This window comes from Eretmochelys imbricata, chromosome 7, assembly GCF_965152235.1.
Source record: "Eretmochelys imbricata isolate rEreImb1 chromosome 7, rEreImb1.hap1, whole genome shotgun sequence".
Lineage (NCBI taxonomy): Eukaryota > Metazoa > Chordata > Testudines > Cheloniidae > Eretmochelys > Eretmochelys imbricata.
Genome location: NC_135578.1, coordinates 85,048,836 through 85,065,971, shown reverse-complemented (window position 1 = coordinate 85,065,971; position 17,136 = coordinate 85,048,836). Strand labels below are relative to the sequence as shown.

General features: G+C 46.4%; 1 protein-coding gene across 1 annotated transcript in view; it reads right to left on the bottom strand.

Moving 5' to 3' along the window:
* The window catches only part of TYSND1 (trypsin like peroxisomal matrix peptidase 1), a 33,937-nt gene extending 18,397 nt beyond the window's left edge, over positions 1 to 15,540 (bottom strand). The window contains exons 1-4 of the mRNA XM_077822014.1: positions 13,867 to 15,540; positions 11,451 to 11,581; positions 10,063 to 10,248; positions 7,099 to 7,340 (exon numbers count right to left, since the gene is read on the bottom strand). Of these exons, the coding sequence (XP_077678140.1) occupies positions 7,123 to 7,340; positions 10,063 to 10,248; positions 11,451 to 11,581; positions 13,867 to 15,038 (1,707 nt within the window). The 5' untranslated portion in view covers positions 15,039 to 15,540 and the 3' untranslated portion in view covers positions 7,099 to 7,122. The remainder of the gene's footprint in view (positions 1 to 7,098; positions 7,341 to 10,062; positions 10,249 to 11,450; positions 11,582 to 13,866) is intronic.
* Between the last annotated feature and the right edge of the window lie 1,596 nt (positions 15,541 to 17,136).

Genomic DNA, 17,136 nt, shown 5'->3' with positions numbered 1-17,136 from the left:
ATAGGTTGCCTACCCGAACCTTACACCATAGCTGCTTTGCAACCACTTGGTGCCAACAGAGCTGCAGTAAAGTTGATGCAATCCAACCATGATGTCCCTGCATGTGGGTAATATGCTGCCCTCTAGTGGCTGTAATGTCAGGACTTATTAGCATATGGACCTTATTCTTAACTACACTTGTGTAAATCACAAGTAGCTGCTGTGCAGTCAGCACAGAGACTGGTGCAAAGCTAACATGGGAGAAGGTTGGGGCTGTCCCATCTGCCCTACAGAGGATATAAGCCTTCACCATAGTTCAGCTAAACAAAAAGTTCTCCTGCACCTGGAGCAGATATGCGCTTACAGACTCTATAGCCACTGCCACATGCATAGGGTCTCACTGGCAATCAAAGATTGTACAAAGGGGGCAGAGCCAGGTAAAGGCTGGGAGAGGTTTTTCAGAGCTCTCGGTCAGGGATGTGTTTGCCCAGCCATTTAGGTACCATCTTCGGCTCCAACCCACAAGCGAATGCGAATGCTAGGGATGCAGCTTGTGTGTTAGAGCCAGAACAAACAGCATGAACCAGAAAGCTTGAAACACTACAGTGCCACAGCCCAGCTGTTCCTCCCTGCACCTCAGAGTGTGGATCTGAGGTATTCTGATGTGTCTGTTGGCTTCAGAAAGGTCACACTGGAAATGTTATTGGACAGAAGCGATAGGCTACGTGGACCTCTTTTCAGCCTGGAGAGGGAGTGTTGTTGAAATTGAGTAGCAGGGGATCAGGAATGATTCACAAAATCCACAACTCCCCTACCTACCTGCATGAAGGTGGATACCTTCTAGGAGATAGACACTGAAAAGTACAAATTCAAAAGGTATGAGAAAAAAGTCAAGCCTACAGGACCAGGACAGTGATGGTGTTAGTTTCTAGGATTATAAAAGACAAAGTGACAAAGAGTAACATTATCAGCTACTGCATTGATAAATCATGCTGAAAGGGGTGCACCCATCATTACTACCTCCACTTATTGAAAGGAAACCTAGTTAAATAATTTTGGCTTCTATTTAGATTTCCCTTCTCTGAATTAAAGGCAGCATATGGTATTGGTGACTATGTATGCATTCCCATATGAATACAAAAAACAATTTCCCTTCTTGGGGAAGGGAGAGATGGGGCTAGAGAAGACTTCCTCCCTACAAGAGATACTCTTTAAAAAGGCACACAAGCAACTTAAAGTACAAGACCTTAAAACTATATTGTGATTGGAAGCAACTCAGAGCCTAACTATACATTTTAGAAATTGTGCAGTACTAAGGAAAAGCTTTGCACTATTGAAGTAGGCAAGAGAAGCTGTATTTAGTTCAAGATTTTGGGGAGCAGAGGGAACCAGGGTGAAGGAAGAGAAGGTTTATAGATTGCTTGGTAAATATAAGACAGAAAAATTGATTAGAAAAGAATTTTATTTTACAGCTTCTGAGAGGAAAAAACTTTACAGTGTAAGATGCCACCACAAACTTTACAAATCTTTTTCGGATTTCAAGGATATGAGTCTTCCACTGTCTAGTTCTGTTTTTCTCAGAAATAGCCATGGCTCAACATCCTCCCCCTCCCACCGCAAAAAAACCCCACACTCAAATAACCTCCCCGAGTCCCCCCCACCCCACCAATCATTCTGCCTGAAAGGGACTGGGCAGAACTCCTCTGGAACCCAGAAGTGCCAGAGTTGATCAATGCAAGACCAAGCATCTGCCATTCCAGGCCTCTGCTCCCATAGGCTCAAGGAATACAAATTAAATCCAGTGCAGAGAAGCAATAGGAACTCAGTTGAACCTCTCCCTTGAGGCATGCAGTGGCCAACAATTACCACAAATGACTAGATAAATTTGAATGTACTATTACCTTGATTTTAGTAAGGCTTTTGATACTGTCTCATGTGTCCTTCTCATAAACAAACTAGGGAAATACAACCTAGATGGAGCTACTATAATGTGGGTGCAAAACTGGTTGAAAGTAGTTATCAGTGGTTCACAATCAAGCTGAAAGGGCATATCAAGTGGGGTCCCACAGGGAGCAGTTCTGAGTACAGCTCTATTCAATATCTTCATCAATGATTTAGATAATGGCATAGAGAGAGTACACTTATAAAGGCTGTGGACGATACCAAACTGGGAGGGGCTGCAAGTGCTTTGGAGGATAGGATTAAAATTCAAAGTGATCTGGACAAATGGTCTGAAGAAAACAGGATGAAATTCAAGAAGGACAAATGCAAAATACTCCACTGAAGAAGGAATAATCAGTTGCACATATACAAAATGGGAAATGACTGCCTAGGAAGGAGTACCGCAGAAAGATCTTGGGGCCATAGTGGAGCACAAGCTAAATGTGTGTGAAGTGTAACACTATTGCAAAAAAATCATTCTGGGTTGTATCATCAGGAGTGTTGTAAATAAGACATGAGAAGTAATTCTTCCACTCTACTCTGCGCTATTAGGCCTCAACTGGAATATTCCACCCAATTCTGGGGACCACATTTCAGGAAAGAGGTGGACAAATGGGAGAAACTCCAGAGGAGAGCAACAAAAAAGATTAAAGGTCTAGGATGAGGGAATACGAAAAAATTGGATTTGTTTAGTCTGGAGAAAACGGGGGGTGGGGGGGAGACACATAATGGTTTTCAAAGTAAATAAAGGGCTGTTCCAAGGAGGAGGGACAAAAATTGTTCTCTTTAACCTCTGAGTTTAGCACAAGAAGCAATGTGCTTAAAAACTTTAGTTGTCAGGATAGTTAAGCGCTGGAATAAATTACCCAGGGACGTTGTGGAATCTCCATCATTGGAGATTTTTTAAGAGCAGGTTAGACAAACATTTCAGGAATTGTCTTAGTCCTGCCTTCGGTGTAGGACACTGAACTAGAAGATCTCTTGATGTCCCTTCCAGTCCTATGATTCTATTAACTACCTATTTGTCCAAGCAATTAGGTCAGGAACATTGTTACACAAAACTGTACGGTAACCGTATGATAATTGTCCCAGCCAAGAACCACTTTACAATGAGAGATTGCTGAATGAATGCAAGTTAATGCTCATTAAATCAAAAGAGCATTGCGAGCAATGTCCAGATTTTATTTTCAGGCATGCAAAGCTCTCTCCAACATTGTGGTTGGAGAGCATCCACCCTTCTCTGCTTGTGCAAGATTTAAAGGACTGCCTAGGGCTAGGCCATCTATGTTGCTCAGGAACATTCCCTTTTCCTCCAGGAACATTTGTTGTTTCAACAAACTCATTCCTCTTCTGCATGACAGAGGAAGAATGAGCTGAAGTCCGAGATATTTATTGCTCAAGTGACAGAAAAACCAGATAATTTGTGAACTGCCAAAAAAAAAAAAAGCAGCTGTACACTAAAGTCTTCATTTCTTAAGGGCTATTCAAGCCCCAAGTGGATATTTCTCAAGGTGACTCCAGGAGGCAGAGAGATAAATGGGCTGCACACAAACTTGTCATAGGACCTAGCCACAAAAGCAGCCAATTCACTCCAGATGCATCACAGCAATAGATTCAGTATTGCTTTTACCCCCATTTGTCTACTTCCCCACAAGCAGATAATTCAGAGTGGAGTGGAGTGCCAGCAATGAATGATATCACAGGAAGCTGGGTCTTTCCCTTCAGGCAGATGATCTACAATACTCAATCTGGAAGTGCAGAGGAAGGATCCTACAACAAGAGGCAGCAGGAAGCTATATATTCATTACCACCTTAGGCCAAAGTCTACTCTTTTATACCTATGCAACCAAAGTTAGAGTTGCATTGTCAAGATTCCTCCCCCACTCTGAACTCTAGGGTACAGATGTGGGGACCTGCATGAAAAACCTCCTAAGCTTATCTTTACCAGCTTAGGTCAAAACTTCCCCAAGGTACAAAGTATTCCACCCGTGGTCCTTGGAATGGCCGCTACCACCACCAAACTAATACTGGTTACTGGGGAAGAGCTGTTTGGACGCGTCTTTCCCCCCAAAATACTTCCCAAAACCCTGCACCCCACTTCCTGGACAAGGTTTGGTAAAAAGCCTCACCAATTTGCCTAGGTGACTACAGACCCAGACCCTTGGATCTTAAGAACAATGAACAATCCTCCCAACACTTGCACCCCCCCTTTCCTGGGAAATGTTGGATAAAAAGCCTCACCAATTTGCATAAGTGACCACAGACCCAAACCCTTGGATCTGAGAACAATGAAAAAACATTCAGTTTTTTACAAGAAGACTTTTAATAGAAAATAGAAGTAAATAGAAATGAAGAAATCCCCCCTGTAAAATCAGGATGGTAGATATCTTACAGGGTAATTAGATTCAAAAACATAGAGAACCCCTCTAGGCAAAACCTTAAGTTACAAAAAAGATACACAGACAGAAATAGTTATTCTATTCAGCACAATTCTTTTCTCAGCCATTTAAAGAAATCATAATCTAACACATACCTAGCTAGATTACTTACTAAAAGTTCTAAGACTCCATTCCTGGTCTATCCCTGGCCAAGCACAGCATACAGACAGACACAGACCCTTTGTTTCTCTCCCTCCTCCCAGCTTTTGAAAGTATCTTGTCCCCTCATTGGTCATTTTGGTCAGGTGCCAGCGAGGTTACCTTTAGCTTCTTAACCCTTTACAGGTGAGAGGAGCTTTCCCCTGGCCAGGAGGGATTTCAAAGGGGTTTACCCTTCCCTTTATATTTATGACATGCATAGACATAGTCAACTGTGTAGTACATAAAGTCAGTAGGAACAGCTGGCATGATCCAGCTTTATTTCATCATGAATTAACAAGCCAAACAACTTTGTTGTATGCACAGCCCTTGCTACCTGCCTAGTAGACTACCTGCCTAGTGGAGGGTGAGTTTGGGAGGGGAAGGGGGCGGGGAAATCAGATGAGATCAGAGATACTATCCAATGACAGCAACAATCCCCAACTGGAAAAGGTTCTGCCTCAATCATAAGCCAATACCTGAACCCCGCTAATACACTTCAGACACAGCAATGACTAGAGACAACGGTTCTGCAGTGCAGACTTTCCAGCCTATCAGACACGTCAATGCATTCCCTCCCATGAGTGTGCACACTGCTTTAATTAGAAGCATAAACCCTGGATCTGAACAGTCATGAACTTTGTAACCAGATTCAAACTAAGAACCTCAGGCCCATCTCCAGTCTCAAAGTCTTCAACAGTTTTACTCCAGTGCCTTTGAATAGAGGGTTGGTCATAAGAGCACGCTTCGCTACTTCACTTCATCAGACCAACCAGAAGCTCTCTCCTCTAAGTCATCATATTTGATGAATTTGCTCAGTTTCTAATAGATCACTAGTGGACAAGTTCACATTTTTTTGTATTTAATCAGGAAATAGGGTCCTGCCGTCACGCACAAGTCAGACAGTTGTACCAGTGCAATCCCAAGCAGGATTTCTAATGAGAGTGTGGGCACCCCACTTGCAACAGACGAACAAAAAGATACATGAATAGTACTGGCATCAGGATAAGATGCTAACAGAAGTCTTATCCCCCACTGCAGGTGCTGGAGTATGAGTGGCACCCAGTGGACATAGGAGGCATTTAATCTCTGGGTAAGATTATTTAGCTCTTCTTAGAAATAAAAGCAGATAGTGGATAAAAGTGGATAGCAGAAATGAGCCTCCAAACTGGAGTTTGGTGCTACAAGTTTCCAATGTGTTTGGAGTCATGTTTAGTTCAGGCCTTTTTGTGTATTACATAGTAGGGCAAACTTGATCAAGCAGCATGAAGTCTCTCCCTATTAGTAAAGCTGTGTACTAGAACGTGCACTCTCCTTCCGCATGCTTCCACTTGGAAGACTCAGTGCTGTATCTAGAGAAGAAGTCTTTTGCCAGTAGTTGCCCCCACCAGATTAAAAGCCCCAGATACAGACACTCCCAAAATGTGTAGCTTTGGTCCACCTTGGGGTACAACACTTGTAAGGTCAGTTTCAGACATAGGAAGTCATGGCATGAACAGGAAAACACTTCCAGAAACTGAAAATTCTTGTCTGAACATAAAATAAACTGTTGGTAAAGATTAAGTAGCAAAAGAGAAAATGAAGATGGTAGAAACATGTAAGGTAAATGCATTCACATTTAGACCGGATGTTTGCCTTTTCTTCCAAGCAATAGTCTTGATTTCCCTTCCAGTACTCCACAGTCTGCAGTTAAAACTGGAGTTGGACAGAGAAAATCTCTCTACCCCCAAATAACACTGCCAAGCCACTGAAGAAGCTGGTGTAGGATTAGCTAATCCTTAGAACATCTATGGGCCTCTAATACACACAGGTGCTCTGAACTACAAATTCTCACACCCACAGCTATGCTTTAATCTCCTTTCCTGAAAGAGACATTAAAGATGGAAGAGTCTCATCAGGTGATCCTCTGCCACTACAGGATTATTCCCAGCTGCATTAGTGCTACATCCAGATAGGACTTTAGACATCCCACACAATACAATCCCACAGCTTCGATTTTGTTATGGGGAAAAAAACAAAAAAACCACAAAAAACCCTGACTCCTAGTTATGTTCTTTGCACCATCAGCATCCTGAGCAATTCATCTCCTTCCTGCTGACATTAAGTACTTCCAGAAAGTCACACCACCCTTTAGTGATTGCCTGACCATACGTATTAGTTATTCTTGCCTCATCAGCACCTCCAAATAATGAATAGCCAGTCAGTGTCTGCAGCTGAAGGGAATTGCACTCCTGGGGACGGCACTTCCAGGAATGATGGAGAGGAGCATGCCATTATCCAGGGAACGCACCTAATGGAGAGTCTGAAGCCTGGTCAGGGACCCATGGAATCATTACAGCTCATTTCTATAGTTCTACTCTGATTGGCTCTGCCCAGTATAACAGCTGCTCATCATCTTTTGCTTTCACTCAGTTCAGCCAGAACCAATGTTAACATCACTGATCTCAGGACAGCTGGTCAGCCCCAAAGACACCATACCTTCAGACAGACTGTGGACAATTTATGACAAATTCGACATAACTACAGATAATACAACATTGAATTGTGTGGAGTCCCCCTCCCCCTATGCCCCTGTGAGCAGGATGTTCTAGGAGAGCTCTACCTTTCTTCTCTGAGATGGCCAGCCTCATAACTTGCTGTGCGGTACCTCTGCGGTCTTTCTTTGGAGCCGCCACACTAGTCTGATTTTGTCATTGGCCCTGTTCAGCTCCTGGAAACCATGCAGGTCTCCAGTACGGCTGTACTCCAAGACTGCTGGCTGTAGAACTGTGATGGGAACACTGTAGTTCAGGTGAGGGTATGTAGCTCCTACACTGTTGTCCTTTGTGTTGCTAGCAACAATCCCTGTATGTGGGGAAGAATAAAAAGGAGACAAAGTAGAGTTTGTAAACTTTCTGGTAGCTTAAGAAGTTAGGAATTAAAAACATGCTTCCATACAATGGATAGATTGCAGGACCTAGACAGAAGTATAATGTGTCCTTTGCTACTTTGTATCAAGAACAGACAACCTTATCCCCCAAATCTGGCTCATCAGTGCAAAGAAAGAAAGGCCAGAGTAAGATTTCAAATTCCAAAATACAAAGAAGGATTAAAAATAATGCTTAGCATTTAAATAGCTGCACCATCTTGAAAGAACTTTGCAAAGGTGGGTAGGTATTTTAACTTTGTTTTTTCAGATGGGGAAACTGAGACACAGATATTTAAGTTCCTTCGTGTAAATGCTACACATTTTAATCAATATCAGAACTGGGGATAGAGCCCAGTTTTTAGAGAAGTGTCCCCATAAGAGAAGCTTGCTATTCTGAAGAGGACACAACTGACAGGGAAAACAGTATTATGTTTTCTAGCTTCAAAGAGGGAATTGCTAACACAAAAAGGATACAAGTACCGAACCATGCCCTTGACATAATGCACATTTTCTATTGATAAAATAGTCACACTAAAGAATCAGGTATCTCACAGAAGCAACAATTTGCTATTGACTTTTGTGGTTGTAACCAGTGGTGAGCTGGAGCCGGTTAGCTGGAACCCGTTGTTAAATTTAGAAGCCCTTTTAGAATTGGTTGTCCCACGAGGGACAACTGGTTCTAAAAGGGCTTCTAAATTTAACAACTGGACAGAAGTGGTGCCTTAGGCACCGACTCCTTGGGTGCTCCGGGGCTGGAGCGCCCACAGGGAAAATTTGATGGGTGCAGAGCATCCACCGGCAGCTCCCCACCCGGCCCCAGCTCACCTCCACTCCGCCTCCGCCCCCGAACGCACCGCCCCGCTCTGCTTCTCCACCCCTCCCAGTTTCCCGCAAATCAGCTGTTCGCACAGGAAGCCTGGGAGGGCTGAGAAGCAGGCGGTGGCTTCGCACTCAGGCCCAGGGAGGCAGAGCGGAGGTGAGCTGGGGTAGAGGGGCATGAGGAGGGGAGGAGGCGGAAGCGCAGGTGAGCTGGGGCCAGGCGCGGAGCTGCTGGTGGGTGCTCTACACCCACCAAATTTTCCCTACGGGTGCTCCAGCCCCAGAGCACCAACGGAGTTGGTGCTTAAGGCGCCACTTTTGATGTGATCAGTGGGGGCAGCAGCCACTCCCTCTGCTCCCCCCCTAGCTACACTACCCTGCCCCTAGGAGCCAGAGGGACCTGCTGGATGTTTCCTGGGAAATGCCCCAGGTAAGCACCACCAGGACTCCCCACCTTGCCTTTGGCAGGTCCCTCTGGCTCTTAGGGGCAGGGTGGGCACCCACTATGGTGATCCACAAGACCCTCCTGCCCAGTTCTGGGGGCAGTCAGGGGACAGGGGAGGGTGTGAATGGGGCAGGGGTTCCAGGGGCGTCAAGGAACGAGGGGGGTTGGATGGGGCAGAAGTCCCCAGGGGTGGGGGCAGGCCACAACCCCCTTGTGGGGTGAGGAGGGAACCGGTTGTTAAGATTTTGGCAGCTCATCACTGGTTATAACAGTATACAGGGAAGAATCTCCTAGCTCCATCTCATTGGCCAACACATGCCATCAGCATGTCAGACAGCCCTGCAAGACCCTTTCTGAAGAACTCCACACTGATTAAATTTTATATATAAAGAACTATATATATATTCCCCCCCGCCCCCTTGTGGGAAGACTGACTGGCAATTTTAGGCCCCGTTCCAGCAAAGCACTTCAGTACTTGATGTAAGTAGTCCTACGCAACAGAAGTATTCAAATGCTTATAGTTAAGCATGTGCTTTGCTAGATTGCAACCTCAGGATGTGGAGGATGAGAGGAATAGTTATGTAGTCCAGCCTAGTGAAGGCAGGACCCATGCAGTTCTTCCAGCACAACTCTGCTAGCATTCACCAGTCCTGGCTTGGAACCTCAGTAGTTATTCCAGCCGTGGACAGCCTCCTGCCCCCAGCTACTCTGAAAATGCCATGAAAATGTCTTGTGCAAGCTCTTTCATTAAAGGCTACCAAGTGTATTGAACTGTAGAATTTCAGATATGCACAAAGAGATAAGACACCACCAAAAGTCTTTTTCCTGGTTACCAGACACAGGATTTCAACTATGTTTTCAATAGAGTGAAAGAAGAGTGTATTAACTTGCTTAGGCCCTTGATAAGAAGGTTTCAGCTAGTCACAATGAAAGGGGAGTATCAAGTTCAAGTAACGAAGTATCATCTAGTAGGCAAAACAAGACTGGGAATCAGGAGCCCCAGATTCTATTCCTATCTATGTTGAGTGAATGTGTGACCTGCATGACAATCTGTATCTCAGTCTTCCCATTGGTAAGAAGGACATAATCTCATACTAAATGTGCACTGAGAATTAATTTTTGTGACACTCCAAAATCCTAAAATGGAAAGTATTACAGAAGCTTCTAGTATAATCCCCTCATCCTTCCTTTTGTGTGATGGTGGCCATTTAACAATGCGTATAATCTTTGTAAAAGAAAAAAGGTCTCTCCTGAATGGGGAGGACAGGGGAACAGAGAAAGCATCTAACACCACGCAGCTGTGATGATTCATTACATGACTGGCCATTCCCCTCATTTGGGGTGGGGTGGGGTGAGGGGAAGGGAGATAAACAGAGACAAAGCATATTATTTACCAAGGAGCTTTCCGCTGTTTGTAGAGAAAAGGGCCCCCCCACTCGAGCCACCATGAATTGCACAGGTTGTCTGAAGCATCACTGGCTTGTCATCCACAGTGATCACAGCTGACAAGATTCCTGATGTCACCGATGGGCCGCAGCTCTGACCAAACACACCAAAGCCAACAACACTCACTTCTTCTCCTGCATAGAGGAGACAAACAGCAGCAAGAATCAGGTGGTTCAGGGGAGGGGAGGTAAATAAAAGGGTGAATTCATGTAGTAAATAAGCAGCAAGAGTGGACGAGCTCTTAGACAAATGTTGCCTGTAATGGAAGAAGTCAGGAAAAAGAGAACGCAGAATATGATCTGAAAGTAGAAGGTTTGTTATCTAATGAGGTGTCAGCAACACTTGAAGAGTCACTAGTGAAAATTTTCCAGAGCACGAACGGCAAATTAGGTTCTTAATTGCCATTTGTACCTTTGAAAGTCTCCCCCACCAGCCACAGTAAGGACATCTGTAGTTCTTATTTTCTGTCCAGATTTGTAACGGTCCTAATAAACGGTTATTCTCCTGTTTGTGTTTGTTTTCAGTTTATCCCAGATTCCTTCCTTAACATTATACTATTAATTGCTTCCAGTAGTATACAGTGCATCACAATGCTGTTGGCAAGACATGAAAATTTTCACTGCCCTGGAGATGTAAAACTGATCCCTACAGTAAACTGTACGACATGCCCACTCCTCAACTTCTATTGTTTACTGTCCTTCAGTCAGTTTTCAGGTCATGTGACAGCATACATATCCAAGCTAAAAGTGGATGCAAGCAGTTGATATGGTACCTTACCAAATCTTTAGTGAAGATCAAGTATGTCTCATCTGTCTGTGTTCCCTTCCTCTGCTTTGCACTTTACGGGGCTTGAACCCAGTAACATAATGGCTGCATGCAAGGATGCAGCACACTATGCTTAGTGATAGCACTCACAGTTTTGGACACTGGGAAGTGTTTTACTTGGAGGGAATGCTGGCCAGGCCACTACCTTTGAAACACAACCCCAGTCTTTCAATCTGTCACTTGAACAGCCAAATAAGAAGGGACATTTGTTCAATGTCTTACCCTGCAAGATGGCAAGCGCCACCTCTTCCTACCATTGAATGAAGGTGTCAAGTGCAGCACTTCCCTCAGTACTGTAGCGTAAGTCTTGGCCTTGGGTACAACTGCAAGTCTTGATCATGCGAACCCCTGGTCTAAAGGTAAGCGTAACCAATCATAATCACACAGCTCTTTGAGCTTTCACTTCTCCAGCTGAGGATTCAGGCCCTTGGAATTTATCAAGTTACCAGTCAGACATCCAACCCATGACCAGTGAAGCTACAAGCAGGACAGTAAATAGAAGAATAGTTACCTGCACCAAACTTAGTAGCTAAAACAGGTTTTGCAAAACAGAGTAAGCTTTCTTCTAGTTCTACCACTGCTATGTCATAGGGAGAATCATCATTTGTAGTAAACACCGCTTTCCCTTTAAGGACACAGACCCTAGGAGCAAATACAAACAGAGTTTTTCAGTATAAGTCTGAAAACGATAGTTTTAGAAAGGAATACAGACTCCAAATCTAGTAAGATGTTGTACATCAGGTTCAGGCCTCCAAGTTAGCTGACTTCATCCATTTTGTGGCAAAGTTCACTCCCAAGAAAGCAGGATTTAACTCTTCAACACCTATCGGTGTCACACAATCGCAAGAAATCATCATATACCAATATGGTGTAGGTAAAACAAAGCTGATCCAAGCAGGTTCAATGCCCCACATGCGACATCCCACCAACTCAGCAATCCACTTGGTCCCCTACTTGTCCCAGTACTGCAGGGCCCGACTGTCTCCTGCCCAGTGCCCTCAGTTCTGAGCTGAGCTCCAGATTCTTTTACTGCTGCTGCCTCAGCTCCCTTTTAGATGTGCTGAAGCAGTCCCCAGTATCCCTTGCACTGGTTATCAGGTGGGATGCAATGACATTAGGTTGCACTGAAAATAGTAAAGCTCTTTTGAAGGCAACAGGGAAGGGATCGTTTTAAACTACCTGACAAAGCATCCTTAGATCCAGCACCCTGGAATGTCACCTACCTGAGACTGCACCCCAGATGCATGAAGAAACATTTAGAATGGGAAGCAGGGGAAGGAATGCATCACTCAATGGGATAAGACATAAAATTCAACTTAAGAGTCAGACTAGCAGAGAGTCCGCCTTCTTGGATTAGAAAAATAAGACACAAAAAAGGAATCTTAAGAATGGCATCTGCGACAGGTATGACCATGAGATAGGGATCTGGTCAGAGAATGGAAACTCTTCAGTGAGTCGCTGATCTTGGACTGACTCCCAGACACCTGTTAATAGTCAAAGCAGCGATCACTATTACTGACATACTGACTATAATAGGAGCCTGATTCAGAACGAAGTCTGAAGAGTTACATGCAAACCTATCAGGAGAGTCACTTTGGTACAGACATTCTAAATAACTCACCTTCTCTACCATAGGGGATTTGCAGAAGCTCTCTTGTAGTTTTGAGGATTGCAGTCTCATTCTTCCCTACATCTGAGTTTGACTCCCCTCCAACCCTCCAGTTGCACATGTAGGTGGTTCCCCCTACAGGCAATCCATGCTACTCCCAAATTGGCCGTTGGAGATACTAGAGAAGGACAGGATCTGCTTAGAGCCCTGAAAATCTGCAGATACCCGCAAACGTGGTGCGCGGATCAGATGCAGATACAAGTTTTGTATCTGCGCAGGATTCTAGAGATGCTCACTTTTTCAGTAGCACTCTGCCTGGGGGCCATGACTAAGGTATTAAGCCAGGAAGTCTTCAATTTTGACTCTTCCCACTGCTGCAAACCCAAAGTGCACTTCATAACATAAATGATAACTTCCTCTTAATCAAAAGTGCCTTTAGTTAAAGAGCTTGGCAACAACAAGTTGTTTACAGAATACTGAAATTTATCCAGGTTCATACATGGCTTGCTTGGTTAGTTCATAGCATAAAGTGCAAGTTCTGTCTTGCATGCTTCTCTGAAATCTGTGATTTGCACTGTTTGCTATACAACATAATTCTTTAAGCGTAAAGCCAAGTGGACTTCTGAATATAGTATCCCCTCATACATTAGGCTGAAATATGTGATCAGATGAGAACCATATTGATAAACACCAGGCACAGACTGACAGTAAATTTTAATTCATAGAATACATTTGACCTCTGGAAGAATGTATAAAAGAGATGCAGAGAATAGTGATACAAGTGTTTGATACCTTATCAAATACAGAGGTTGCCAAGCTCATTTGCAGCAGTGCAGATCATCAGCAAAGTGCAGAGGCCTCAGACGACCATCACATGTGAACAAAGGGCAGTCGTCAGTGATGAGTGATACTGTCTCTTTGGCACAGCCACATGTGGGGTCCTCTCATTGGCCCCAGGTTTGGAGGTGGGCTGCACGCTGACCCTGGCCCATATTGTATCCGTTCAGAAAGGGCCACAAATGGCACTGCAAATCAATGCTGGGTACAAGCGGGGTTGGGTCAGTTAGTGTTTGATATGGAACACACTGGCCATTTCACACCTATTATCCAGAACTGACAGGTTGATCAAATATTTGGATGGCAGTGTTTGTTAGGAGATGCAGAAGAGTTTTACTAGAAACTTCAAAGCAGTCATTTAAGGAAGAGGCTATAGGCCACAGTGTATGACACTTCGCAGATTATTGCGCTGCCATGTGGATTGCATTGTCCTACTTACTGACTATTAAACAAAGAAACAAAAACAAGAATCAAGACTTACTTTTCAGGACTGTGCTGTACCCTTACACAGACACCCGCGGCTTCATTCACCACATGTCGACAGGTCAACACTAGCCTTGAACCGATCAGCACTCCAGATCCCCAGACTTGACCACACTCCACCAACACCACTGCAGACAAGAGATGCTGTGCAGGGCCAGGGCAGACTGCCATCTTCCCAACAGGCTTAGTAACCAATTGCACATGAGGCCACCAGGTTTTCATAGAACTTCCAGACCCAACCAAGATACTCTTGACATTCTCCAGGATATGGCAAATTGAACAAACCAATGTCAATCCAATCCATTCATTGGCCTTCCAACAAAGTGGAGCCACAATTATTCCAACTAGGTTAAAACCATCTTCAGAGAACACAAAGACCCCTCCTCCTTCGGTGCCAGGCAAGCAACGAGCATCAGTCAGAATAAGGACATTGCCTTCTCCAGCTAAGTTACTCACTATCCCTCTACTAAGGGTGTTAATGAAAATGTCTGGGCAAAATGAACCAAAAGGGGAGCCACAGGCAAACAGCGTGTCACCTTTCCTCAGTGACTCGGCCAGCACACAGCTCACTTGAGCTATACCAGGTGAGCTGAAGTCTGGAATTTCCAGCAAGGCAAACCAATGCAGATAGCGCAAATCATCCAAGAGTGCCCCATGCTCCTGCTCATCCTCACTCCTACAGAAATGCCACTGCTCAGCACGGGAGAAGACTCTGGAGAAGGTCTCCTGGAACTCTGGGCAGGGCACCATCATAAGGAGCTTGGCCTCATGTTGTCTGAGGGTATCAGGGGAGCCCTGTTGGTTTGCAAGGGGATTGAACCCCAGAGCTGGACTGCAGGCCCTCAAATCTTTGCCCAACACACCCTTACCCTTACCAGTCCCTTTGCTTCTACTTTCTGCAGGCCAGAGAACCTGGATCTGAATATCTGGGGAGAAGCTGTTCGCCAGCAGGACGCTGCAGTGGGACCAGCTGCCCTGCTCTGCTGCTATCACCTCCTCCAAGAGGAAAGGAGAGAAAATAGCTCCATGGCAGAGCACAATCCCTGGACTCTGGCTCAAGAGGACCCCACTGCAGCTCCAGGATCCCTGGGCTGGGGTCCCCACGGAATTCCCACGTGCACTGGAAGCACTAATGATACAGCAAGCCCTCTCCCCAGACAGCGGCAGCATCTCAGTCGCAGGCTTGGAAACGGAAGGTGCCTGCAAGGACTAGACACCCCCCCTCCACGACAGGTGTACGGCAGAGACGGAAGGAGCAGCAGCCTCCCCAGCAGAGGCGCGGGTGGCGAGTGAGTGGGGACAGGTCGCTGGGGAGGGCCCCCAACAGCAACCGCGCCCGCCACGAGAGGAGAGGGAACCGGCGGAGAGGCGGCGCGGGGGCTACACGGGAGCGACAGCCCTGCCTGCGTGGGCAGAGGAACGAGACGCGCCACAGCGGGGGCAGACACCAGAGCCCGAGGCGCACGGACTGTCCGGGCCGCCCGCCGGCCTGGGGGGCTCCCGCAGCGCAGATTGGCTGCGATGCGTGCGCACGAGAGCCAGGAGCGCTGCAGCTGCCGCCCTGGCGAGTCACCTCCCCGGGGGGTGTCAGCGTCCGCCGCCCTCCAGGCGCGCGGCCCCAGCAGCCAGCGCCGAACGCCCCCCGCCAGGCCCGCGGCCGCAGCACAGGCCAGCCTCATTAGCTCCGCCCTCTACGCGCCTGAGCCCCAAGCGGTTCGTTTTATTGGCCGCCCTGTCCGCCAGCGAGCGGGGATTGGTCGGCGTGACTCAGGCGCCGTCGCGGCGGGTGGCCGCCCAGGTTCTAACGAGGCGCTGGGCCTGGAGGGGCTCATTGCGGGCCCTGCGTGGGGCGGGTGTCCGCGGGAGCCCGCCTGGCGGCGCGCTGCCTGCTGGGAGCCGGCACAGCCGCGCGCCGGCTGCCCAGAGCCGCGCCTGTCCCCGCGTGGCAACGTGGCGCCGCGCTCCGCCTCCAGCGGCCGCCATCCCGGCTTCAGCATGGCGCGGGCGGCGCCGCGCTGTGCGGACCTCAGGCCGCGGGCAGCTGGAGGGCGCGAGTTGCCAGGGCGGGGCGAGACACCGCGTGATACAAGGGGAGCGAAGTGCGGGCTGCGGTTCAGGGCCTGGCTCCCCCTGCCCTGCAGCGGGCCAGGGAGAAGCTTTTGCGTTCGCAGCAGGCGAAGTTGGAAAGCGTGTCTTGCACCAACAGAAGTTGGTCCAATAAAATACTGCGTCTTGCCTCTCTGGCCCTTCTTGTGATCCACATCCCATCCATGCCAAAAGCTTGGCAAGATTCTGACTTCAATAATACCCTGTGGCATTGAGTTCCACAGTCTAATCACATACTGCATGTTCCTTTTGTCAGCTTTACTTTTCCCACTTTTTGTTTTTAATGGGTCCTTGCCTTGTTTTTGGTTGAGAGGCTTTCCTGAGGGTAGTGTTTCCCTTTTTAAAAGCTGCTCAAAATATTCTCTATCATATAGCAGATGGAGTGACTGTCACCTAACACATGCAGTAAGGATAAAGATCCTGATCCTGCAAACACTTAAGGAAAAGAAGTTAACTGCATAGGTCAGCAGACTGATGCTTTGTGACCTTTAAGTAGTCAATGTTTTGTATGTTATATTAAAGGGGGCCAGTCAATATTATTATACCAATAAAATAAAAACCAGCAGGATCTTATTAAAGGGAAAAAGGCAAAATGCCACATTTATTGTGAATACAGAAAGAATCATAGTAAGCAGTTAGTTATAATATTCCATTCTATTTCATATTTATTCACACACACACAGGTTCTGCAAGGTTGTTACCATAGTTACCAGCCTTAGAGTTGCTCCTGCCAAGCCACTGGCCAGGTGGCCTGGACATGAGGAGGGAGCAGGGCCTTGTCAGATGCATATCTGACGCTCCTGGAAGTTGGTTTGCAGCATCAGACCCCAAAGTTCTCAGTTTCTAGAGTCCATTTTTATAGGAATGTATTCCTATGCCAGTCTATGGGAATTACTTCATCATGTGGTTGCTGAATCAATCAGCAGATGGCACATTCCTGACAGCTCCATGCTGCCAGATGTTATCTTGTTCTTCAGTTCTCCCATCCTTGAGGCTGTTGGATGGATTCCAGTGTGCCCTCCGTGGGTCCTCTGGTTGTTTCCACTTGATGCCTTCTTTAGCCGATTGACACTGGATTCTTAGGCTGGCACCTCCCTGATCATTCATTTATTATCCACACACAACCTCTCTCTCTATTTTAATCACAATTGTTAAAGTGAGA